The sequence below is a fragment of the Octodon degus genome, unplaced genomic scaffold (assembly GCF_000260255.1).
Source record: "Octodon degus isolate 3935 unplaced genomic scaffold, OctDeg1.0 scaffold00098, whole genome shotgun sequence".
NCBI lineage: Eukaryota > Metazoa > Chordata > Mammalia > Rodentia > Octodontidae > Octodon > Octodon degus.
The window spans coordinates 5,190,645-5,214,238 of record NW_004524674.1 but is presented as its reverse complement, the minus strand read 5'-3'; the positions used below and the strand labels follow the sequence as shown (position 1 = coordinate 5,214,238).

The 23,594-nt window shown below is 48.6% G+C and overlaps 5 protein-coding genes and 4 non-coding genes across 11 annotated transcripts in view; 2 read left to right on the top strand and 7 right to left on the bottom strand.

Moving 5' to 3' along the window:
- Positions 1 to 7,760, top strand: part of Fxr2 (FMR1 autosomal homolog 2) — a 23,478-nt gene extending 15,718 nt beyond the window's left edge. The window contains 10 exon segments of the mRNA XM_004649080.2: positions 3,183 to 3,353; positions 3,856 to 3,934; positions 4,816 to 4,925; positions 5,133 to 5,219; positions 5,502 to 5,721; positions 5,894 to 6,091; positions 6,181 to 6,381; positions 6,469 to 6,564; positions 6,702 to 6,802; positions 7,074 to 7,760. Coding sequence (XP_004649137.1) covers positions 3,183 to 3,353; positions 3,856 to 3,934; positions 4,816 to 4,925; positions 5,133 to 5,219; positions 5,502 to 5,721; positions 5,894 to 6,091; positions 6,181 to 6,381; positions 6,469 to 6,564; positions 6,702 to 6,802; positions 7,074 to 7,169 — 1,359 coding nt within the window. The 3' untranslated portion in view covers positions 7,170 to 7,760.
- LOC111818639 lies at positions 2,404 to 2,511 on the bottom strand. Its single transcript, XR_002822588.1, has one exon. It is a non-coding gene; the product is annotated as a U6 spliceosomal RNA (small nuclear RNA).
- Positions 7,761 to 9,219: 1,459 nt separating the features above from the next.
- Positions 9,220 to 11,087, top strand: Sox15 (SRY-box 15). The gene is made up of 2 exons (XM_004638417.2): positions 9,220 to 9,854; positions 10,373 to 11,087. Exons 1-2 carry the CDS (start codon positions 9,328 to 9,330, stop codon positions 10,536 to 10,538), a joined length of 693 nt encoding a protein of 230 aa, XP_004638474.1. The 5' UTR covers positions 9,220 to 9,327; the 3' UTR covers positions 10,539 to 11,087.
- Positions 11,088 to 11,244: 157 nt separating this feature from the next.
- On the bottom strand, positions 11,245 to 15,198 carry Mpdu1 (mannose-P-dolichol utilization defect 1). Of its 2 annotated transcripts, none has more exons than XM_004638416.2 (7): positions 14,814 to 15,198; positions 13,183 to 13,248; positions 12,875 to 13,007; positions 12,507 to 12,592; positions 12,265 to 12,383; positions 11,994 to 12,104; positions 11,245 to 11,586 (listed from the first exon to the last, which is right to left on the bottom strand). In XM_004638416.2, the coding sequence occupies exons 1-7, from the start codon at positions 14,953 to 14,955 to the stop codon at positions 11,461 to 11,463; spliced, it is 783 nt and encodes a 260-aa protein (XP_004638473.2). In that variant the 5' UTR covers positions 14,956 to 15,198; the 3' UTR covers positions 11,245 to 11,460. The 2 variants fall into 2 exon arrangements, with proteins under 2 accessions (XP_004638473.2, XP_023578959.1); XM_023723191.1 differs by having other exon boundaries at positions 12,507 to 12,627; positions 14,814 to 14,939.
- Positions 15,199 to 16,497: 1,299 nt separating this feature from the next.
- On the bottom strand, positions 16,498 to 19,035 carry Cd68 (CD68 molecule). Its single transcript, XM_004638415.2, has 6 exons — positions 18,836 to 19,035; positions 18,305 to 18,753; positions 17,745 to 17,864; positions 17,543 to 17,621; positions 17,270 to 17,440; positions 16,498 to 16,872 (listed from the first exon to the last, which is right to left on the bottom strand). The coding sequence occupies exons 1-6, from the start codon at positions 18,879 to 18,881 to the stop codon at positions 16,739 to 16,741; spliced, it is 999 nt and encodes a 332-aa protein (XP_004638472.1). The 5' UTR covers positions 18,882 to 19,035; the 3' UTR covers positions 16,498 to 16,738.
- A 707-nt stretch (positions 19,036 to 19,742) lies between these two features.
- Positions 19,743 to 23,594, bottom strand: part of Eif4a1 (eukaryotic translation initiation factor 4A1) — a 6,298-nt gene continuing 2,446 nt past the window's right edge. For both annotated transcript variants that reach the window (XM_004638414.2, XM_023723190.1), the window contains 8 exons: positions 23,454 to 23,594; positions 21,970 to 22,138; positions 21,521 to 21,630; positions 21,250 to 21,393; positions 21,025 to 21,162; positions 20,836 to 20,925; positions 20,513 to 20,592; positions 19,743 to 20,414 (listed from right to left, as the gene is read on the bottom strand). In XM_004638414.2, coding sequence (XP_004638471.1) covers positions 20,270 to 20,414; positions 20,513 to 20,592; positions 20,836 to 20,925; positions 21,025 to 21,162; positions 21,250 to 21,393; positions 21,521 to 21,630; positions 21,970 to 22,138; positions 23,454 to 23,594 — 1,017 coding nt within the window. In that variant the 3' untranslated portion in view covers positions 19,743 to 20,269. The remainder of the gene's footprint in view (positions 20,415 to 20,512; positions 20,593 to 20,835; positions 20,926 to 21,024; positions 21,163 to 21,249; positions 21,394 to 21,520; positions 21,631 to 21,969; positions 22,139 to 23,453) is intronic.
- On the bottom strand, positions 20,658 to 20,797 carry LOC111818641. The gene has a single exon (XR_002822590.1). It is a non-coding gene; the product is annotated as a small nucleolar RNA SNORA67 (small nucleolar RNA).
- Positions 21,715 to 21,845, bottom strand: LOC111818648. Its single transcript, XR_002822595.1, has one exon. It is a non-coding gene; the product is annotated as a small nucleolar RNA SNORD10 (small nucleolar RNA).
- Positions 23,030 to 23,173, bottom strand: LOC111818645. Its single transcript, XR_002822592.1, has one exon. It is a non-coding gene; the product is annotated as a small nucleolar RNA SNORA48 (small nucleolar RNA).

Sequence of the window (23,594 nt, the reverse complement as noted above, 5' to 3'; positions counted from 1 at the left end):
AGAAAAAGAAATCTTCAGTGGAGCATGGGAATCATACTTGCAGTCTCAGCACTCTGGAAGGCTGAATCAAGAGGATTGAAAGCTCATGTCCAGCATGGGCAATTTAGTAACTTAGTTAAGATTTTTGTTTCAGAATAAAAACTAAGGGCTGGGGATATCATTCAGTGTAAAGGCCTTGGGTTCACTTCCCAGTATCAGAGGGATGGAAACATGTAGCTTTTTTCTTGCTGTTATTTCATTTTCTAAAATTTTTTAAAAATACTATTAAAATAAATAAATAAGTAAAATAATGAGTATACTCAGCTAGGCTGAAGAAGGAAGATCACTTGAGCACAGCAGTTTTGGTGGAATCAGGGATTGAACTCAGGACCTTGCGCTTGCCAGGGGTGTGCTTATTCTACTGAGCCATCTCCCCAGCCCAAGCACAGCACGTTGAACCTGGGCAGCATAGCAAGAACCCTAGCTAAAAATTTTGAGATAGATAAATTTTACATAAATGATAAAGTACCATAAGGTAGGTCATTTTGATAATCTTGTTTGGTTTGGTTTGGCTTTTTGAAACATTGTTTATGTAGTTCAAGCAGGCCTCAAACAAAGCTATCCTCCTGCCTAGTACTGGGATTTACAGGCATGGAACACCACACCCAGCTAATGTATTTTATTTTTGGTGCTGGGAATTAAATCCACATCCTCATGTATGCCAAATACAATCTCTTGTCACTAAAATACACCTTCAAGGCAGTTTAAAGAAATAAAAACCAGCTGGGTGTGGTGACATAGCTTTGTAATCTTAGCACTTTTGGAGGCTGAGGCTGGAGGATTACACATCTGACCTAGCCTGGACAATTTAATGACTTAGCAAGACTCTTTCAAAGTAAAAAATAATCTGGGGATATATATTGCTCAGGTATGAAGGCCTATCCCCAGCAACATAAAATAAGGTAAAAACCCTTCTCTGTCTTAGCTATTTTTTTTTCTGTCTTTTCTAGAAGATATATATGTTATTATAGATATTCTTCCCCTTCCACTGTGATTTTGAACACTCAATTCTGTTTTGCTTTTTTTTTTTTTTTCTTTTTTCTAATGTATTTGGTTGTTGCAGGGTCTCACTATGCAGCTCGGACTCCTAGTGATCCTCCTGTTTTCAGCTGCCTCAGAGCTGGGATTACATCCATGCACTACTATGCCTGGACTCTGGCTGGCTCAGCGTGCCCTGGGGGCAGGGCTGGCATAGTATGTGGTGTTAGGGATCGAACCGTGGTCCCTGCACTTACCTAAGCTTTCCTAAGCAGGTGTTTTAGTCTGCAGAGCTAGCTTGCTGGCCCGTTTTTTTTCTTCTTGCCTAATATAATTTTTTTTTTTTTTTTTTTTTTTTTTCTCGGAACCAGGGATTGAACTCAGGCCCTTGTGCTTGCCTGGGAAGCACTTATTCCACTGAGCCATCACCCCGGCCCTATAATTCTTTATTATAATCAGATCCTCTGTTATCTTGGAAGTAGTGTATTAGATCTGGGAATATGTCCTTACAAGTCTTTCCTCTTAGTTTATCCTGCCTAGGACTCATACTTGCCAATATGTTTTGTTTTGTTTTTCTAGAACCTTCCCCTCAATCCAGAGATCCCTTTTAAGACTGATTGAGAGGGCTGATATGATAGCTCAGAGGACTAATCCAAGTGCAGGGACTGGAGTTTGATCCCTAGCACCACAGGCCCCTCTGCCCCCTGCCCCCTGCCCCCAGGTACACCGAGCTGTCGAGGAGACTGGGCTTGGTGGTGCACACCTGTAATCTCAGTGCTGGGGAGGCTGAAACAGGAGGATCACTAGAGTCATAGCTGTGTAGTGAGACCCTGTACCAAGTACATTTTTAAAAAAAAAGACTGGTTGAGAAATGAAATAGAACTATAGCAATTCATAGTATCATTTTCTGTTTTTCTTTTTTTTTTTTTTTGGCGGAACTGGGGGTTGAACTCAGGCCCTTGTGCTTGCCAGGGAAGCGCTTATTCCACTGAGCCATCTCCCTGGCCCAGTTTTATTTTTTATCTATTTAGCACAGAGTCTACAGGGTTTCACTACAGGTCAGATTTGTAGTGATCCTCCTGTTTTCAGCCTCCCAAGCACTGGGATTATAGGCGTGTGTCACCACGCCCAGTCTCATTCACTGCCTCAGCATGCCCTGAGGATGGGGCCAGCTCAGATGGCTAGAGATCCAACCCCCGGCCCCTGTGTCTGCCTAAACAGGCACTTTAATCTGCTGAGCTGTCTGGCCCCATTTTCTGTTTTTCTTAACCCATTGTTTTTTATTCAGCTTGTTGGATTTGTTTTGGGAAGAATTGATGCTTGTGTGGTTAACAAAAAGCTCTTTGTACTTGTAGGTACTTTGGGAAAGTACTACCTTTTCATATTTTAAATATGGAATGCTCTACACATTTGTGTGTCATCCTTTTATAGAGGCCATACTAGTCTTCTTTATATTATTCCAGTTTCAGCATTATGTCCTGCCAAAGGGAGCACTATTTCTTTGGTTTTTAAGACAGTAGCCAAGCTGGCCCCGCCCCTGGGGCACACAGAAAGCAATTGAGACTGGTCATGGTGACACTTCTGTAATCCCAGCTCTTGGGAGGCTGTAAATAGGCTGATCACTATGAGTCTGATCTAGTAGTGAGATCCTGAACACCCTGTAGACTCTTCCCTAAAATACCAAAAAAAAAAAAAAAAAGGACAGGATTTTTCTGTTATCCCAGGCTGTCCTTGACTCCCTATGATCCTCCTGCCTCAGCCTCCTGAGTGCTAGGATTATAGGTGTGCACCACCACGCCTATTATAACCACCCTTTCTTAACCCTATTTTGGGTCTTAGGCATGAGGTAGGTCAGATATAATCACTTAGCAGATGACATACAAGGGACACATTTTTGTTCAGGATCATATCACCAGATCTTGTGAAAAACAAATCCAGAACTTTGTGAATCCCAGCCCAAACTCTGCTTAACTGCACCACCCTCCCTTCCTCAAGCAATTGATATTTAAAAGTTCTTAAGTTTTTCTATATAGATCTTAGTGGTTAGCAGACTCCAGGGTACTTCTGTCTTTTTTCCTTCACATATTTGTCCTCATTAAGTTATACAAAGGGTCAAGTCCTTGGGACAGGAGTTCTGAGATTGCACTACCATGATTTCCTTTCAGACAAGCAAACAGTTGGCAGCAGCATTCCAGGAGGAGTTCACAGTGCGAGAGGACCTGATGGGTCTGGCAATTGGGACTCATGGTGCCAACATTCAGCAGGCTCGAAAAGTACCTGGAGTGACCGCCATTGAGTTGGGTGAAGAGACCTGCACTTTCCGCATCTATGGGGAGGTAGGGAAAGATCTGTCCTGCGGGCTTCTTAGGGGATGGTGGGAAAAGAGTAGAAAGCAAACCTGAATGGTTTTACTACATATTTGTGTGTATGTAGTTTGGGGCTTGAAGCCAGGGCCTTGATCTATCTGTTAGGCAAGCACTCTTACATTGAACTACCTCCATAGTCCATAAACCTGTGTCTTGATGATTTCTTTCCTTACTTGGGTGGCATCATCCTATTTCCCCAAATTCAGAGAATGGCAGAGTTGGAGACTTAGAGTTGAAATCCTGTATTTCAGTAACATTTTTTTTTTAAAATTTTATTTATATGTGTGTGTGTGTCCATGTGTGTCCATGTGTGTCCAGCTCAGTCCATCAGGGGGCGGGGCTGGCTGGCATGTGGTGCTGGAGGATTGAACCGCGGTCCCTGTGCTTTGCTAAGCTTGTTCTAAGTAGGTGCTTTAGACCACTGAGCCATCTCACCAGCCTCTTCAGTAACATCTTGCCACTTTTCTCATAGACTCCTGAGGCATGTCGACAGGCCCGAAGCTACCTAGAGTTTTCTGAGGACTCCGTACAAGTGCCCAGGAACTTGGTTGGTGAGTCGTGGTGTGTGTATAAAAGAGAATAGAAAGCTTAATATAGTGACATACATCTGTATTCCCATCTACTCAGTAGGTTGAGGCAGGAGGATCAGTTGAGTCCGTGAGTTTGAGACCAGCTTGGGTAACAGTGATATGCCATCGTATATGCACACACACAAGCTGGGTGTGATGACACAGGACTATAATCCCAGTACACTGGGAGGTTGAGGCAAAAGGATTGAGAATTCAAGCACAGACTGGACAATTTAGTGACTTAGCAAGACCCTGTCCCAAAAGAAGTGGAAATATAGCTCAGTACAATGGCCCTTGCTTCAATCTCCAATACTTCAGAAATTTTTAAAAAACGAATGGGGGTGTGTGAGAGTCTTAGAAATGATTCTGGATTTTTAGCTGGGGTTGGCACTTCCCTGTGGACTTAGTACAGAGCATATCATTTCATGAGATTGACAATAGTGGAAGGATAAACTTGTAGAGCTTGTAGGGTACGCCCATTCCACCCTGAAACTTGCCCATCTCAGATGCTGAGCAGAGTTGTTCTTGGTTAGTACTTGGATGGGAGATTGTAATATTTTATTTTGTGAAAACTCATCAGAAACCTAGAAACAGAATTTTTTTTTTTTTTTTACAAACTGGGCATAGTGATGCACACCTGTAATACCAGCACTGGAGAGGCTGATGCAGGAGGACCTCACAAGTTCGAGGCCAGCCTGGGCTACGAAGTGAGTTCAAGGCCAGCTTGAACTGTGTAACAAGACTTTATCTCAAATTTTTAAAAAAGAGAAGAAAGTGGGGATATATCTGAGAGACTTTATATTATTGTTTTTACTTGTGTTTCCTGTTTTATAATAAGCCTAATTTCTCCTTTACTCATTCAGGCAAAGTGATTGGAAAGAACGGGAAAGTTATCCAGGAGATTGTGGATAAATCTGGTGTGGTGAGGGTCCGTGTTGAAGGTGATAATGACAAGAAGAACCCCAGGGAGGAGGTATGGGGTAACCAGGTCTAGGGATTGCTTTCCAGAAGTAGTGGGGTTGTCTTCTGAGGGCTGGAGACTTGCTGAGGGTGAAGCACAACTTTTGTCCCTGTAGTAAATTTTGATCCCATTGGGTGGGCTCTCCCGGGAGATCAGGTAGTGTTAATATTTCCATTTTTATTCACATTTCTGATCCATCTTTTCTTTCCTCTTCTCCAGGGAATGGTTCCTTTCATATTTGTTGGCACCCGAGAGAATATCAGCAATGCCCAGGCACTGCTGGAATATCATCTCTCCTATCTCCAGGTAGCTATGCCAAGGGCCAGGAGAGGAAGGAGCTGGTTGTGGCATGTAGGCAGGGACTTGGGGGCATTGGGGATAAACCTCAGAATGCGAGTTCCCAGTTTGTTTCTGTGAAACAGGAACGTTTGGTAGAAATCTTAACTGTAAGGTTGGATCCCAGTACTGTCTTTGTTCAGCCCTTGTCTTCCTTCTTGCATTTCTGAGAGCTTAACTATGTAGGAACATGAAGGTGACTATCCCTAACCTTATTCCTTCCATACCATTCTCCATTTTCTTCCCAACCAGGAGGTGGAGCAGCTTCGCTTGGAGAGGCTGCAAATTGATGAACAGCTTCGACAGATTGGGCTGGGCTTTCGCCCTCCTGGGAGTGGACGGGGTGGTGGCAGTGATAAGACTGGCTATACCACTGATGAGAGCTCCTCCTCCTCCCTACATGCCACTCGAACCTATGGAGGCAGCTATGGGGGTCGAGGCCGAGGCCGCAGGACTAGTGGTCCTGCTTATGGTGAGACAATTGCAGGAGCATTGGGAGAGGCAGGGGGATGTCTGGAAACTTGGAGAGAGTTGAGGTGGAGGAGAGTTGAGGTGGTGAAGTGATTGGCCAGGGGCTTGGGAAAGGGAGAACTTTAGATCCTGGATGGGAAGGATAGCCCTGAATAAATCCCTGTGTTCTTCAGCCCCCAGTTCAGACCCATCCACAGCTTCTGAGACTGAGTCAGAGAAGAGAGAGGAACCCAACAGAGCTGGGCCTGGTGACCGGGATCCCCCAACCCGGGGGGAAGAAAGCCGGAGACGGCCAATTGGGGGCCGGGGTCGGGGACCCCCACCTACCACCCGACCCACCTCAAGATATAATTCATCATCTATTAGCTCAGGTACCAGACATCTGGGGATATGATTATCAGCCAAAAGCATAGATGTTTGTCTGTTGCCTACCCCCCCCGCCTTTCTTTTCTCTGGCCAGTACTGAAGGATCCAGACAGTAACCCCTATAGCCTACTGGATACATCTGAACCAGAGCCTCCTGTTGACTCAGAGCCTGGGGAACCCCCTCCATCAAGTGCCAGGCGCCGCCGCTCCCGCCGCCGTCGCACTGATGAAGACAGAACTGTCATGGATGGAGGCCTGGAGTCTGATGGGCCTAACATGACAGAGAATGGCTTGGGTGAGTGTTTGTAGGACCTGAGAAGTCAGAGATGGGTAGGAGTGAGGGATGGAAGAGTATTTGACCGTTTTTTTCTCTCTGCCACAGAAGAGGAGTCCAGACCCCAGCGTCGTAATCGGAGCCGCCGCCGCCGCAACCGTGGTAACCGGACTGATGGGTCTATCAGTGGAGACCGGCAACCAGGTCAGCTGACACTGCCCACAGGAGCCCTTCTGCCGAGGATGGATGTTCTTGCCTCTTGACAACCAGGGCTGGGTTTGGTAGGAGTGTGGCCTGGATATCTGAGCTCCTTTTCAGAGTCTCAATGTCTGCCTCCCCAGTGACTGTGGCTGACTATATCTCACGGGCAGAGTCTCAGAGTCGCCAGCGGCCCCCCCTGGAACGTGCTAAGCCCTCAGAGGACTCCCTTTCAGGACAGAAGGTAGGCATGCGAGATGCAGATTTTACCCTACTCATTTTTCTTACTCTAGGGCAAGAGGCAGAAAAAAATTCCCAGAAAAATCTCATATTTCATTGCCAACATGGCCATGTCAGGTGGAATTTAGCACAGAAAGTGGCTCGCAATGAGGGTGATGGAGGTGGGAAAGCAGCTCCTGGGCAGTGCAAGGCCTAGTGGGAGGGAATGCTACACCTGAACTTCTACTGACTGCCTGTTTTTCTTCCCTTCATTTTCTTCCCCACTTTTTCCTCAGGGTGACTCTGTCAGCAAGCTTCCTAAGGGCCCCTCAGAAAATGGGGAGTTGTCTGCCCCCCTGGAGTTGGGTAGTTTGGTGAATGGGGTTTCATAAAACCTCCAACCTGCATCCCTCCCTTCTCCATCTCGCTTGCTGCCCACCACATGGGCCTCATGGGCCCAACTGACCTGCGCTGGAGCTGCTCTTATCTAGGGGGGAGGGGGGTGGCACAGCAGCTTGGGTCCCCCCCAACCTCCAGGAGCTAGTGGAGGGGTGTATAACAGGGTCGTAGCCCCTTCTCTCTTGTCCATTCTTCCCCCAGGGTGGGGGGAGCCTCCCCTTCCCCATCAGACTGGATGTGCCTTTATCCTCTAATGCCCCAACCTTAGAACACCCTCATTTTCCACCTGTAGGTGGGTGGGGGTGCTCCTTGACCCACCCAGATTTGACAGTTCAGGGGGGCCTGTGCTATCCCTCCTCCCATCCTGTACCCCGTTTCTGGGGCCTCATCACTGTGGAAGAGGGGGATAGTGAGGGTATCCGTGGGTGGGAGGCATGGGGAAGGTTTTGGAGAACCAGGGGTGTGTATGAAGGGGGGGTGACAAGGTCCCTCAGGGGAGGGGGCAACCTTGTCTGGTGGATGAGAAGGCGTATTTATTTTTCACTGTACAGTATTTAAAAAGAGAATAAAAAAATTCAAATGGCTCTGTGGTACCTGTGCCTTTCTTCCCAGAGTGATCCATTTGATTCTCTAGGACTGAACCTGCACTGGACCCTGGCTGTGGTCCATTCCTCCACACTAGACATATTCTCAGGGCTGGAAGAATCCCCCCTAGGGAACTGCTAAATTTCCTAAATTCTCCAGGCCCACCCAGGTACCCCCTCTTTGCTCACAGATGGTTCAGGCCTTCCTGTCCACCCTTCCCCTCCTGGTAGAGGGAGCTGGGCCACTCCTGTGCCCTGAGTCATGGCTTCACTAGGCAGGGCTGCTCAGCTGGAGCTGTTCCTGCTAGGAATTGAGAGCCAGGGCAGGCAGCTGCTTAATCGGATTACCTGAGGCCTGGGGCATAGGCCACGCCTTGAACAGAGTTGGGAGCAGGGTTCCCTCATGTCTAGAACCCAGGGGTCCAGCCTGTTTCTGGCTAGTGTTCTGCTGTGGCTCTAGCATCATCCGCATCACTAAAACTTGGCTCTTGGGAGTTATCCTGCGTTCCTGACCCTGGCCTCCTGGCTTGTATACAAAGATAAAATTTGCCATAATTCAGTGGTTTGGGCCTGGAGGTGAGAGAGCTTTGAGTTCTCTCACCTGAAGAAAGGGTTGAATCATAGCCCAAACACCTGCTGGAATGACTCAGGAAATAAAAATGGCCTTCCTCTGAAGGCCTTGATTGCCCCACGGGCAGGTCAGGCGCAGGAGGAGCCATAGGCACCAGAAAAAACGTTTTTGGGTGGGGAATGGGATGCTCCCAAATCCTCCGAGCACAACTCAACCCTGAGGGCAATTGATGCCCCTGTGCTTCATCCTATTGTGAAAAGGCATTGACTTTAAATTGCTAGTGCTTAAGAAAGGAGGGAGACAATGGCAGCCACTGGGGCTGGAAGGCTTGACAACTGCACCTGGGGTGGGGAGGGGGCGTGGTACCTGGAGGGGAAGTGTTGGGGCTGGGAAGAACGGGATACCTGAGTTTGCCTAAAGGAGGGGGATGTTGGCTGTCGGGGAGGGATTGGGGAGGAGTCAGTCTTTACAAGTTGATTCTGAGCCTGGCCAGCCTGCCACAGAGGCAGAGTGCAGGTGGTGGGCCTGAGACGCCTGACTGCAGGCCTGTCGGTTGCTGGGGTAAGTCAACCTCGACTGGACACCGCGCCTGGCACAAAAGGTAGGCGAGTGGTGGATGGGGGGCTCTTAAAAGCTAGAAGGGAAGGGGCCGGGGAGATGGCTCAGTAGAATAAGCGCTTCCCTGGCAAGCGCAAGGGCCTGAGTTCAATCCCCGGTTCCGGAAAAAAAAAAAAAAAAGCTAGAAGGGAAGCAGAGCTTGACCTCTCCGGTACAGGCGTGGAGCCCAGCAGAGTCTGCCCTCTACGCTGTCCGAAGTGTGCCGAATTGGTTGCAACCAAAGGCTCGAAGGATTCTGGACTGGGAGTGATAACACACTTTTTTTTAAGGACCCGAGTTATCCTCTACTTCAGACTGGAAAGACATTTTAAAAGTCCCAGCTTCACTTGAGAGGAGGGCATTCAATTCAGGACGCCCTCCTAAGGCTTTTCCCCACCCATGGCGCTACCTGGCTCACAAGCCCAAGCCTGGAACCTGGAGTGTCCCACTCCTACTGCAGAGACCTCCTCGGCTTCTGAACCCCAAGAGCAAGAGGGACCCACGAGCCCCGGGGTATCCGGAGGGCTTCCCTTGGAGAAAGTGAAGCGGCCTATGAACGCGTTCATGGTATGGAGCTCCGCTCAGCGACGCCAGATGGCGCAGCAGAACCCCAAGATGCACAACTCCGAGATCTCCAAGCGCCTGGGCGCACAGTGGAAACTGCTGGGCGAAGAGGAGAAGCGGCCCTTCGTGGAGGAGGCCAAGCGGCTGCGCGCCCGGCACCTACGCGACTACCCCGATTACAAATACCGGCCTCGGCGGAAGACCAAGAGCTCCGGCGCCGGGCCTGCCTTCAGCCTGGGAGGAGGTGTTCTGGACTGCGGCGGCCCACTCTGGAGTCCAGGATATACAACCACCCAAGGAAGCAGAGGGTTTGGGTACCAGCCCCCAAACTACTCGACATCTTACCTACCCGGCAACTATGGGTGAGTGCCAGGGAAGAGGGTGGGGATGGATACGAGAGTGCCCATTCAGAGACCACTCACGAGGTTGGTTGGCTCCATCCACCCATGGGGTCTTTCCTTCTCACCCTGGAGGTGGCAGACCTATAGGAGCAAGTGACCCCTGGATATGATACTTCAGTTACCAGGATTCTTCATTTCCCCCTGCTTTGGCCGGCATGTGACCCGGCATCCTCTCCCAGCCCGCAGGGCAAAGAGGCCAAGCCCATCCTGCCCCTTTCTGGCCTGCTGCCCCAAGAGGAAAACAGCAGCGCAGCACGCAAACCTGCTGCTCCTAAGCATGCCCCAACAGGGCTGTGCTCTTCTCTAAGCCATGCTAAGGTCTAGTTCCATGCTTGTTGTTGCCAGCATGGCTGGCTGGGTGGCAGCCTCTACCCCTGCCCAAAACTGGTCAGACCAGTCCCCCACTTCAGAGTTGGGGCCACTGCTTAGCCCCTTCAACCCAGAGAGGCAACTTCTAACTTCCCTGTTTCTCTTTGCAGCTCTTCCCACTGTAGACCGGAGGCCCCCTCGCTGTGTTCCCTCCCTCAGAGTGATCCTAGGCTCCAGAGGGAGCTTCTACCGCCACCGCCCTATAGCCCCTACCTATCCCCAGGGTCGCCCAGTCCTTATAGCCCAGGCACCCCCATGCCCCTAGCCCATCTCTAGAACAATCCATGGACCTCCCAGTAAGGGCTGCATTCTCCTTTCTTCTCACCCAGAATCACCCTCTCATCCTTTGTGTTGGATCACAACTCAGAGGTGTGCAGCCCTTTCAAGAAAGCCAAGGCCAGCAAAACCACTATATAACAGTTTTGTATGATGAAACCATGTGTTTGTGTCTTTATTGTGTCCCATCTTCCTTCACCTCAAAGCAGCAAGAACCAGCACCATCTCCACTCCCTTCCGCCTGGACCTGCCAGAGCAGGAACCTCCTCACCCCGCCCTGGGGCCCTGCCTGAGTCATTCAGTCCCCTTTCTCACCTCCAGCACTGGTCCAGTAGATAGTAATGTACTAAATGGGGCAGGGACAGGGGGCACCCCATCCCCGACTTTCCTCTAGTCCCTTATTTGGGCTCTGTCCTTTTAAGGCCAGAAGAGCAGTGGGGAGGTGAAAAAGAAATAGCTGGACACTGCTACTGCAGGAGCCAAATGATTAAATGAGGTAATAGCACATGTGCAGGCCTGAGGAAGTTTTTTTTTGTGGTACTGGGAATTAAACTTGCAAAATGGGAAAAAAAAAAAAACTTAGAAAATGATCCACCTGCCTCAGCCTCCTGAGTGCTGGGATTATAGATGTGCGCCACCACGCCTGGCTGGAAATGAAACTTGTTTTGGTGGAATGGGGGATTGAACTCAGGCCCCTACCCTTATTCTACTGAGCTATTTTTCCCAGCCCCTGGGAATGAAACTTTAATGTCAAAAGCTGTCAACAAACTGCCAGTTCCCTCTAAAAAGCCCTGGCTCAGAAAGCTGCAAGTGGTGAGTGGAGGAGGACTGAAAGTCACCAAGTGACTGGCTCTAGTAGAGAGGGCCCTGAGGTGGGGTACATAAGTGCAAACATGGACTAGCCCCAGTAAGTGGCTGCGCTCTACTGCTCCTTTTTCTGCTCCTGGGGAGGCTTTGTGTTCCAGTAGAAGAGGACCTGGGCAGCGATGAGTCCATTGCAGAGGGAAGAGACCACAAAGACTCCAGCCATGAGGGGGTCTCCAGTTTCCTGGTCATAAGAGATAGCCAAGGATATAGTAACGAATGCCCGTAATCCCAGCACTCAAGACGCTGAGGCAGGGCTGGGGAGATGGCTCAGTGGCCTAAGGCACCTACTTAGAACAAGTTTAGCAAAGCACAGGGACCGCAGTTCAATCCCCCAGCACCACATGCCAGCCAGCCCCGCCCCCTGGTGGGCTGAGCTGGCCACACACACACACACACAAATAAAATTTTAAAAAGATGCTGAGGCAGGAGGATTACCAGGAGTTCAAGGCCAGCTTCAATTATACCACAACATCTTATCTCAAAGAGCCTGTCCTAAACTAGGGCTTCAGACAGGACAGATTTAGTCCTTGAGTGACTGCGTGTAAAATGAGGTTTTAGTGCCCTCTAAAGGGCAGGAGGTATACTTACCTGAATGGAAGTAAAGATTCTGGTCAGGGAGCCCCCAAAGAGCAGAAACACTGTGATAGCTGACAGTTGACCTGTGTGCCCATTGCTGTAGTTGGTGGCTGCCTGGAGCAGCTAGGGGAGGAATTGACAACTTTGCTTTTGTCATTTGGGCTTTCCTCATGCTCCCATCAGATCTCATTTCCCTCTAATAGTCCTTTTGGGCCTCCATTCTGCCCCTCCACCCTGTCCCCACCTCTCACATACTTTCCCTTGCTCTGCTCCTACTACCCACCTTTCCCACCACTACAGCAGGCACATTAGAAGCCTGAAGCAGGGTGACCACAGCCAATGGCGTAAGTGGTGAAAGCAACACCAGCAGGATCAGTGCATAGCAGGCTAGGAAAGCAACTCCTGGGGGTCAGGGAGACAAGGAATCTTCATCAACCTCTCTTCCATTCTCTGGCTTCCCCAGGCCTAAGTTCCCAGCAGGATTTCCAAGAAGCCACAGCCTGCTCCTGGGCAAACCCCCAGCACCTTTCACAGTCTGTCCTCTGAAGTGCATGATCAGGAAGCAGATGGTAATTGTCTGGAGCACCAGGAACAGGGCTTCACCCCAAGAGCTGCAGAGTCAAGAGTTGGGAGGAAGAAAGCAGGCCTGGAAAGAGGCAGGGAAAGCCTCCATAGCCCATCCATCCCGGACATAATCCTCAGTTACCCTGTCCTCTGTAATCCACAGGCCCATTTGTGACTGTCTCATGATGCTGTGGGTATTCTTGGTATGCTAAACTCCTCTCTTCATTTCCACTGGAGACAACTAGATTTCTGGAAGAGCTTAAGCTTTCCTATCCTTTCACCTTATTTTAAACCAACTTACCATTGAGGACATGGGGCAGGGTCCTTACCTGAAGGGGAAGTTGTTGGTGATGCTGTAAACCACGGTCCCAGTCAATGCCACGAGCTCCAGCATTACTGACTGGAGACTCAGCCCTTCTGCACTCTTGGCTCCCAGGATTTTAAGGACTTGAGGCAGCTTTACTGGAAAAAGATGAGAGGGTGAGGTTAAGGAGCCTGTAATCTTTAATGGCACAACACACAGTTTGAGAAGGGACTGGGAAGCATGATAAACCCAGTTACAGCTAAAGGACCATACAGTTTCAGGCATTTCAGTACCTCCACCCCATCTTGATAGCTGGAAAGAAAATGTACATACCGAGAAGTGACCCAGCCACAATGCCCAGACCCAGGCCTTTGCTGAGGAGAATCTTCAGGCAGGGAACTGAGAAAGGAAGGAGACAAAGATGATCCCTCTGGAACCCCACCTGGGGACTGAAGTGTTCCTGTGGCCTGTCCTACCTTCTTTCTCACCTTGTCATTTTCACACAGGGTAAGTCTTAGTCTGGGAGTGGGAAGATGGGGGGAAAGAAGGCCCAGTTCTTCCTGCTCCAAGCTATCTCAAAAAAAATTTTTTAAGCACAAATTTTAGAACATTTTTGTCACCTCATTTGCTTTTTGGGGGTGCTTATTTTTTTTGTTTTTTGGAGGAACTGGGAATTGAACTCAGGCCCCAGTGCTTGCCAGGGAAGTGCTTATTCCACCGTGCCATTTCCCCGGCCCGCCATCTCATGATCAATCTAGGTGACTTTCCAAAACAATGTCTTCTCTCCACAAAAACTTTCCATTCCATAGAGTGTCTTCTGCTCTCCATTTCTTCCCGGAATAACATTAAGCTATGCTGAGAAGTCCCCTCATCCTTTTTCCCCTCTTCTGATCAACTGGCTAGGGACAGGTTTCCATATCATTCACTCTTTCTGTTTTGAGACAGGATCTTGCTATGTAGCTCAGGCAGGCCTTAAACTCATGCCCATCCTCCTGCCTCAGCCTCCCAAGTGCTGGGATTAATACCTACTCCATTCTTTTTTGTGGGGATGGGGGCCAGGAACTGAACTCAGGGCTTCGCACTTGCCAGGTAGATACTGCGCTGCTGAGCTATATTCCCAGCCCAATACCACTTATTCTTGAACTCTTACTGATTCCTACTCAGAGGCTTAGTCCTACCCTTCCAGGTCTTGTTTTTATCTCTTGGTCATTCATAATTTCTCTAGCCTTTATGTCTTTCCTCAAGGAGGTTGGCCCATTGAGATCCAGGTATTTCATAGATTGAGAGCAGGAAGTGTCCCATGAGCGTGGGAGTAGGGGGATTGCTATGAACGGACAGGGGCAGGTGGAAAAGGCCCCTCAGAAAGTCTCAGGTCTGAGGCATGCCTTGTTTCCCCGCAAATGGGGGAAAGAAGGCAAATTATTCCGAAATTAGGCCATGAATTAACATGCAGGCCACAAGCAACTGGGATCATGTTCATGGGTGAACAAGAAGGCCTGATTTATCACAGGCTTTTAATTAAATTTAACTCAGAAGCTTAGTCCTATCCTTCTAGGGCTTATTTAATGGTCTCCTAAAGGGGGCGGAGAAATGGCTCAGTAGATTAAGTGCTTGCCTGGCCAGGGCAAGGGCCTGAGCTCAATCCCCGGTTCCGAAAAAAAAAAATTTAATGACCTCCTAAAGTCTGGAGTTATTTGGTCATATTTTTAATTTTGTTTCGTAAAAAGTGAGCCTTCTCATCTTTTCTTGTCGCTCATACATACACCTCCAAACGTACTTCCAGGAGACTCACTCTCTTGTCCAAATATGGCGTCTCCCCTGAGCGAGGTCCCAGCCACTTCCGCCCCTCCAAGAAGCGCCTTCCGCCCAGCTCAGCGTGGCAGGAGCCGCCGCCGTCATTTAGTAGCCAGTCACGGCCACGGATGCTCGAATAAAACTTTGATTGGAGAATGAATAAAACTCACCATGAAGCAGGTCCCACTGGACGAAAAGTTGGTCGTAGCATTTCTCTGGTAAAAGAACTGGCACCAGCACCCGTTTGAGCAGCGGATCTGCCTCAGCCACCATGTTGGGAAGCGAGCTTCCGCCAGTTCTGTAGCCCGCCATTAACTGGTAGTGCGCATGCGCGCTCTGCGTCCGACGCGCCCAGTTCCTTCCCCGCGGGAGGCCACACCGTCCCCTATCCCCCACCTTTTTTCACTCCACCCGAGCTTATGAGGTAGAACTTAAGAAAACAGACCAAGTTTCAGACGCGGTCTCCTGTTCGAATTTTAAAGTGTTCCCGAGCAGTGCGTCTGCGCAGTTAAGATTTTCCGCCCCTTTGTTTACTGTAGCACTTCAGAAGCGAGAATTATCCCTTGGCCTCTCTTCTCGCCTCCTGCTAGGCGCCATCTTGTCCTCTCAACTCACTTTGCATTGTACAAAGTTGAGGGAAAAGGAATGTCTCCAAAATGGTGTTGGGTGGGGACGCTGCAGCTTTCTTTTTCCTTGTCTCTCGGCATCTCCAGAGAGAATGGCCCTGACCAGTGTTTGGTACCACGCTTCCTCCTCTTGGCAGTTTCAGCGCTGCGGGATGGGTCTGTACACCAGCGACTGTTCGGCCCAGTGCAGTGAAGTAGAAGAGGTTGGCGAGGCCAGCCTTGGAGCCCCCTTACCCAAGTGGTCTAAGAGTGTGCTTCCTGTGTCAGGTAAGGATGCGCAAGGCTGAGTAGGTTGAATGTCTGTGCTTGGAAAAGGCATCTTGGAAGCAGAGTGCAGTGCCCTGCCCCCTAGTGCCAGACCACCTGCCAGGCATGGTCCACCAACCTGATGGAGGTGTCATTACACTTTGGAGCACCCTTCTCTTGGAAGTCCCTTTTTAGAATCTGGCTACTGGCAGCCCTGAGGGTGACCCTCCCACCTTCCCCCAGGAACTGGGGGTATTTGGGCCAGTTTGGGGTATGCCCAGGCTGAGGGTGATGGTGTTTTGTGTAGTACAGAAATCAACTGTGTGAGGTCACAGTACCTATTGCTGCTGTGGTTGATGTAGTCCTTTACAATGAATTCTTTAGCTTATTTAGCTCGGGAATGACGGCAAGGAATTCACCCCTCAAATTTAGTAATCCTCCTGCCTCACCCTCCTGAGTGCTGAGGCGACAGATGTGTACCACCATACCCAGAATTACTGCTCTGGAGCCACTGGCTGTGTGTGTGTGTGTGTGTGTGTGTGTGTGTGTGTGTGTGTGTGGCCAGCTCAGCCCACCAGGGGGCGGGGCTGGCTGGCATGTGGGGATTGAACCGTGGTCCCTGTGCTTTGCTAAGCTTGTTCTAAGTAGGTGCTTTAGACCACTGAGCGATCTCACCAGCCCCTGGCTCTGTCTTTGGAAATGAAATTAGCCATCTATGCATTCCTTTATCGATCTGCTGTACCTGTGGGGAGTTGGAAAGATGGTTGCCAAAATGGGCAACTCCACTAGGCTGGGGGAGACACCGATAGCTAGTGGCTCCAGAATAATCTAGGAAAGAAGGAAGCAGTGGTATATTCAGTGTCACCTGTTCCAGGCTGGTGCAATTGAACCCGTACTTGAGGGCATTTGGTCAAGTACTATTTTCATCCCTGTTTACCAGCTGTTTTTGGCCCCCTGTGACTCAACCATGAAAGACACAAAGGCATGTAACAAGACACAGCTTTTAATCCTGACAGGACAAAAGAAATCAAAGATAAAAGATTTGAGGTTTTTATACTGGCACTGGGGCTATCTCCTTTAATAAAAACCTCTTTTCTCTTCCAATTGCATTAACTATTTTGTTCTTTAAGAAAGACAGTAAAGGATGATAACTTTGTCTCCGGGTTGGTTTCATGATGAGGAAATAAGGATGCCTCTTAGAGCCCTTAGGGTGGGGCAAATGCTTAGAGAGCCTGGTAGGCAGATGGGCGTCTCTGAATGATGCAGAAGGCAGCAAGCACCAGGGCGAGGAGGCCAAGCAGGGTCAGGCCAATGATGAGAGGCAGCATGATGGATTGGTCTCCAGGGCAAGAAAAACCTGGCAGAAAGATGGCAAATAAACATTCTACCAGCTGGCTGGGGTGTGAGAGCTGTGGGGAGTTAGTGGAAGGAGATTGGTAAGCAGCTCACCCCAGAACTCAATAGTAGGTAAAAGGGGGAGAGGGGTAGATTCTTGTAAACAAGGGGAGCACAGTTTCCCAGTTGACATGACAAGCCTAAGAAAGGGAAGAAGTGTGGGCTTTAAGAGAGATTTGGGGGCCAGGGCCAGGGCCAGGGCCGGGGAGATGGCTCAGTGGAATAAGCGCTTGCCTGGCAAGTGCAGGGGCCTGAGTTCAATCCCCGGTTCCACAAAAAAAAAAAGAGGGGGGGGGCCTGGGAAAGGGGATTCTAGCACAGTGGGAGAACTCTAGGAGGGAAAGATAGACAGGTCTTACTTGGCCCAAAGACTCCTGTGTGAGGCAGCTGAGCGGCTTGTAGCCTCAGAGAGAGCAGGTCAAGGTGAAAAGCTGGAGAAAGAAGGATGCTGGCATTTCTGCAACTGAAGCTTTGGCCCAGAGGTGCTTGGAGATCTCGAAGGGAGGAATTCTGAGCCAAGAATGTCCACTCTATGGGGAGAGGAAGAGTCAGGTCCAGTCAGCCTACCTGCCCCAGCTTCATCTCTTCAGGATCCCAGACAAGCTAGCAATGAGGAAGGAAAGGTTACTTACGGGCTGCCTGGGGGAAGGACACATTGTACTCCACTTCCATGTAGTTCAGGTAGACTACACTCTTGCTCTGTTGCATGTCCTGGGGGATAAACAGGAAGGCTCAGTGCAGCAAGGGGGGATGGTGTCCATGTCCACAGAGGACAGAGGGAGGCAAGGGGTTGGGAGGGATGAAATGAATACAGAGAGGGTTGTGGAACTGTACCTGCTTGAATCCAAAGCTGAGATGCCCATTGGGAAATGAGAGAAGCAGGTGCATATGGGCACCCTCACAGCCCCCCTGGGTCTTGGTTTTATTGGGGTTCAGTACAGAGACGCCCCAGGCCTATAGAAGTTAAAAGAGTAGAGGCTCTTAAAATTGCAATGTCAGAGGCCAGGGAGACAGCTCAGTAGCATAAGCACCTGCCTGGCAAATGCAAGGTCCTAAGTTTGAGTTCAGTACCCTATAGCACAAAGAAATCCCACAAAAACTAATGCCATGCTATCCAAAGTTCCTTGTTCCCTCTTTTTTTTTTTTTTTTTTTTTTTTTTGGTCTTTTTTGAGACAGGGTCTCATTAAGCATCTCAGACTGGCCTTGAGCTCACTTTGTAGCCCAGGCTAGTCCAAATTTGTAAGGATGTCCAGTCTCAGCCTCCCAAGTGCTGGGATTACAGGCATTAACTACCATGCTCTGCTTATACTTCCTCATCTATTCTTCTTCCTCCCCTCTGAACCACAACAGGATTTGCTTCCTGTCTCTCTCATCTACAGTCTTTTAGCTTTACCTCTCCTCCGTCCTGGGTACGGTACAGGACTCGAATCTGAATCTGGGCTTGGAGCCGGACACAGGGCTGGGAACCGTTAGTCCATGTGTAGTTTCCTATAGCCTTGTTGGAGCCTGGACTAGGACTTGGGCAGGGGGGGGGTGGTCCCCGAGTAGGGGAAGTAGTCGAGAATCTTGGGCTGGTAGTAGTGCCATTGCTTGTTGTGGGATGAACAGTAGCATTTCCAGGAGTAGTGGCAGCAGCAGGACTCTGAGTGTCAGTTGTAGGCCCAGCAGTGGTAGCAGTGCTATTGCTTGTTGGGTGAACCGTGGCATTTCCATGACTGGTGGTGGAGGGTACATGGCTGGTCGTAGGTCTCACTGTGCTTTTTGTAGCTGTCGGTGTCGCCGTGAAGGATGGCAGCAGAGTGGCTGATTTTTTGTGAGGACAGTCAATCTCTGTTCCCTGGGCTTTGAGCCAAGAAACTGGTTAGTAACCCAGGGTAGGCTCCTCCTCAGGGTCTCCCTTTCTTGGGTCCCACTTTCTTCTTACCTGTTAGAAGCCCGAGAGAGGCTAAAATCAGCACAGCCGACCTCATGACAGAACTGCCTCACCGAAGTCCAACTAGGCTGTGCGGGCACCAGTTGTTCAACTCTAGTTCCTGTCTTCTCTTGGGAGAAGTCTTTCACTTCCTGTAAAATAACCCCACCCCCAACTGATCCCTGCACTTGAGCTCCAGACACCAATCTTGGGTCATTAGCTTTCATAATCAAATTAAGAGAACCATTGGCTCTGGCTTCACAAGTGGGAAGTTATTAGGGCAGAGTCAAAGGGAATCATGTGAGTATAGAGGTCTGGGACAGTTGATTCATGGCAACCCTTCTGAACACTCAGCAGTTGGAACAAGTGGTTACAGGACCTGCTGACCGGTCCTTCCTGCTGTGGTCTCCCCAGAAATGAATTCTCAGGAAGTGGAACCAGCTGGTTTTGAAATCTATGTATGTAGTTGTCCGACTCCCAAATTGATCCTCTTAGGAGCCCCAGCCAAGTGTAGGGATCACCGTCCTATACCAACACCCAACTTTCCTCCTGACCCTGTAGTATTTGTTATCAGGGATTGAACTCAGGACACTGCACTTGCCCTGCAAGTACTCAATGAGCTCTCTCTCCCTGGCCCAACCCTGTAATATTTTGACAGTACTTCCTCAGGTGACACATGAGGCAATTGTGCACTTTCAACCCTTCAGATCACCAGGCTGGCTGGCTTCAGCCTTGAAGACCTGTCTCAGAATGCCAAGATCAATTGTATGTCACTGTACAGTAACATCTTGAGAACATGGCTTTATCATCTGGTAGTGCTTAGGCAATCACATCAAAGCAACAAGGTAAAGCACTCGGTAGGCAGGGAGATATACCCAAGTGGCAGGTGGGAGAGACCAAGAAATGAAAAGCCCAAACAGGCAGTTTCCAAGTCATTTTATTCAGAATTTTGTTGTTTGTTTCCTGAATCAATAAATACTATACAAAACAATGTAAAAATGGCTACCATTTTCTCTCCCCTGCTCCCCCCATCTGGGGACATCCCCTGCAAGCAACCTCACTTAGGAGATTTGGTCCAGCAAGTGAGATCAAGTTAATATGTTATACACCCCCCTGAATTTTTCCAGAGGAATTTGGTCAAGGGAGGGAGAGCTTCTGGGACCTGAAGGCTAAGGTTAGGAAAATGAATTAGTGTTTTTTGAGGAGACGACGCCTGGGGCAAGAGTGTACCTCAAAGAAAAGGCTGTCTAAAATGTTCACGGTTCCTTCTTTTGCCTCAAAAAGTGACATTTATTCAAAGGAAAAAAAAAAAAAAAAAAAAAAAGAAAAAAAAAAAGAAAAATTGACAAGATGTCCATCCCTCGGCTCCCTTCCCTCCCCCCTCCGGCTGCTCCTCAGCCACCCAAGGTTGAACTCTGGTTGGGGCTAGGCAGCAGGACAGCCCTCTCAGATGAGGTCAGCAACATTGAGGGGCATCTCTTCAATGGAGGTGTTGTAGAAAGTCTCAATGTCTCGAAGAGTCCTTTTGTCTTCTTCTGTCACCATGTTAATAGCTACACCCTTACGGCCAAAGCGGCCTCCACGACCGATTCTGGAAAACAGGGATAATGCAAAGGAAAGGATGAGTAACAGAGCTTCAGCTCAAATATTAGGGAGAAGGGGTTGTACAAGTATGTTGAAACTACTCACCTGTGGATGTAGTTTTCCCTATTTGTTGGAAGATCATAGTTGATGACTAGCGAAACTTGCTGCACATCAATGCCTCTGGCCTAAGTGTACAAAAGATACCTTTAGTTCATGTACAAGAACACAGTATGTCGAAAAGGACTTCATTATCTGTAGGCATCCAAAGGAAGATAAAGGAAACAATCCCGTCTCCCAGAGACCTTATGCATGCCAGCATTTTTTCTTCCAAGTTGCTACTTTCCTGAAAGGGGCACAAGTTCGCCCATTGGAGAGGGAATCACCTTGGATTCTTTTCCCCCCAGTCTTCAGAATACCCTTCTACTCACCAGTAAGTCAGTGGTAATCAATACTCTGCTGGAGCCAGACCGGAACTCCCTCATGATCACATCTCGTTCCTTTTGGTCCATATCTCCATGCTAGATACAAGATGGAACAAAAGGATATATGGAGTGGGTAGGCACAGGCATTCTGGGAAAACATGATTCTCATAGTCTTTGACAAGGGGGAAAATTCACCATGGCAGAGACAGTGAAGTCTCGGGCATGCATCTTCTCTGTGAGCCAATCAACCTTCCTTCGGGTGTTAATGAAGATGACTGCCTGGGTGATGGTCAGGGTCTCATACAAGTCACATAACGTGTCCAGCTTCCATTCCTGAGATGGAAAAAAAAAATACATAAAATCAATTGGGGCAATAACCAGTGCCTCATCACCAGGCCCGCCTCCCATACTGCACCCCACCTCTCGTTCCACGTTGATGTAAAACTGGCGGATACCCTCCAGGGTCAACTCTTCCTTCTTCACAAGAATCCGAATGGGGTCTCTCATGAACTTCTTGGTCACCTCTAGCACATCAGAAGGCATTGTGGCTGACAACAAAACCACCTAGAGGAAAAAGACAATCTGTGAAATGTCCTAAGATACTATATTGCTCATCCTTTAACCTAACCAGACTATGCCTTATTCTACTAAGGAATTATTTGGCTATTATTAAGATGATACTCTTCCTCACCTGGGTATTACTGTTGAGCTTTTGGAATATGTCATATATCTGGTCCTTGAATCCACGGCTCAACATTTCATCAGCTTCATCTAACACAAACATCTTGATGTATTTGGGAGCTATAGGACAGAAAAAAATACCAATACATGATAATAAGAAAAATGTACCAAATTATCCTGGGTTAGAAGGGAAGGAGGCAGTCTGCTCTCAGATTTAAAAATTGATCCTTTGCCAATGACTTCCCCCTGCATTGACAGCCCTGGGAAGTAGAACACTACCTGGGCTAAAGAGGAAAGTCAGGCTCAGATGACACGCATGGGCTTCATCACAGAGCAACTATTTTAGGGAAAAGGAAACTAATATCCTTGAAAATGAGACTTGGCTTTTATTAAGCTGAAAGCCTGGCTAAGCAGCTCCTACTAGAAAAGAAATGACTCAGGGGACTATGAAGTACTTACACAGGTATCTGCGGTTAAGCATATCAAACACGCGGCCAGGGGTTCCCACGATGATATGGGGAGCTTCCATCTGCAGCTTCTGTACCTCAGCGTGCACATTGGTGCCCCCAATACAGGCATGACACGAGGCACCCATGTAATCTCCTAATGCCATGACCACCTTTTGTATCTGGACCCAGAGAAAAGAGGTATTTGTCTGCTGACTACACCAGGTCCCTTTCTTTGAAATGGGCCTCACTTTACAGTTAAGGTTGGCCTTGAACTCTAGCTCCAGCCTAGCAAGGAACTCAATGACCTTCCTACCTCAGCCCATCAAGTGCTGGGATTATAGCTGTGCACCACCACACCTACCTAGGTTTTTTTTTTAAATTTTATTTATTTATTCAGTGTGTGTGTGTGTGGCCAGCTCAGCCCACCAGGGGGCGGGCTGGCTGGCATGTGGTGCTGGGGGATCGAACCGCGGTCCCTGTGGTTTGCTAAGCTTGTTCTAAGTAGGTGCTTTAGACCACTAAGCCATCTCACCAGCCCCCTACCTAGGTCTTGATTCTTAATATTTATCAACCTTAAAATATACAGTATAAAGCCCATTTTGGGAGATAACCAGGGGCAAAAGAAAGCCTGTAACTTTTAAGACAGGTGTGGTAGCACAATCCTGTAATCCCAACTCAGGAGGAGGCTGAAACAAGATGTTCTATGAAGCTAAAGAAGCTATATGATGCTGAACTACATAGCAACCCACCCCCAAGCAAAAAGAACTACACTGTCCAGAACAGTGGTGGTGAACTTAATACATGTGCCATAACAGGCTATTTGTGTCATTTTTAAAACCTTTAAAGTTTGCCATCACTTGCAGAGTGCCAGGAAGGTTTGTTTCCCGAGTACACACTGATTCCTCATGAACTAGTTTTAAATTTCTGTCACATATATTGGACATAGTCTATATTTACATGTTATTTGTGGTATAAGTTCACATCAGAATACTCACTATATGTGCTAGTCATCTATAAGTCGTTTCCCCCCTTCAAACCCCAAGAAAAGAACAGAGGCCAAGGTTAAGATTTTATGTACCCTAGGCATGAAACAGCTTAGGCCACCAACCCAGGCATCAAGCTAGGATGAACAAAGGACTGTCATCTGCTCTGCCCCTGACTGATATAAGAACAACACCACCAGTGAGGTGTCTCTTTGCCCATTGCCAGGGGGTTTCTTCACTAACAGCCACTAAACTTGCCTAGCCAGCCAGACTCCACCCTGAAGTCTTCTCACTTGACTCAGGAAATGGGTGGAGTAAGTGGTGATTGTAATGTTTGGGTAAGAAACAGCTATTAATTAAACCCAGCAGATCCTGTGAGCTACACGCTATCAACTCATATCTCTCCCTAAGCATCTCTTATTTTTACTGGTCACGAAATACAACTGACTTTTGGATTATGCCTATTATTGCTAAAGTAGCCTTCAGGAAGAGGAAAAAAAGCTGCTCTTACCTGCTGAGCCAATTCTCGAGTGGGAGCCAGAACCAAAGCCTGGGTAGCCTTTAGATCTAACTCAATCTGCTGCAGAATTGATATGGCAAATGTGGCTGTTTTCCCAGTCCCAGACTGGGCTTGAGCAATCACATCATAACC

Excerpts from the sequence above, each read along its gene's own strand:
- Sox15 (XM_004638417.2), top strand. The coding sequence starts at position 9,328 with ATGGCGCTACCTGGCTCACAAGCCCAAGCCTGGAACCTGGAGTGTCCC. Across the intron at positions 9,855-10,372 it reads TACCTACCCGGCAACTATGG|CTCTTCCCACTGTAGACCGG; the intron begins GTGAGTGCCAGG and ends TTCTCTTTGCAG.
- Mpdu1 (XM_004638416.2), bottom strand. The coding sequence starts at position 14,955 with ATGGCGGGCTACAGAACTGGCGGAAGCTCGCTTCCCAACATGGTGGCT. Across the intron at positions 13,008-13,182 it reads TGTGGCTGGGTCACTTCTCG|TAAAGCTGCCTCAAGTCCTT; the intron begins GTATGTACATTT and ends ATCTTTTTCCAG. Across the intron at positions 12,384-12,506 it reads CAGAGGACAGACTGTGAAAG|GAGTTGCTTTCCTAGCCTGC; the intron begins GTGCTGGGGGTT and ends CCTGACCCCCAG.
- Cd68 (XM_004638415.2), bottom strand. The coding sequence starts at position 18,881 with ATGAGGTCGGCTGTGCTGATTTTAGCCTCTCTCGGGCTTCTAACAG. Across the intron at positions 18,754-18,835 it reads CTCTCTCGGGCTTCTAACAG|CCCAGGGAACAGAGATTGAC; the intron begins GTAAGAAGAAAG and ends CTTGGCTCAAAG. Across the intron at positions 17,441-17,542 it reads GTCCTTCCCCCAGGCAGCCC|AGTGGACATTCTTGGCTCAG; the intron begins GTAAGTAACCTT and ends CTCTCCCCATAG.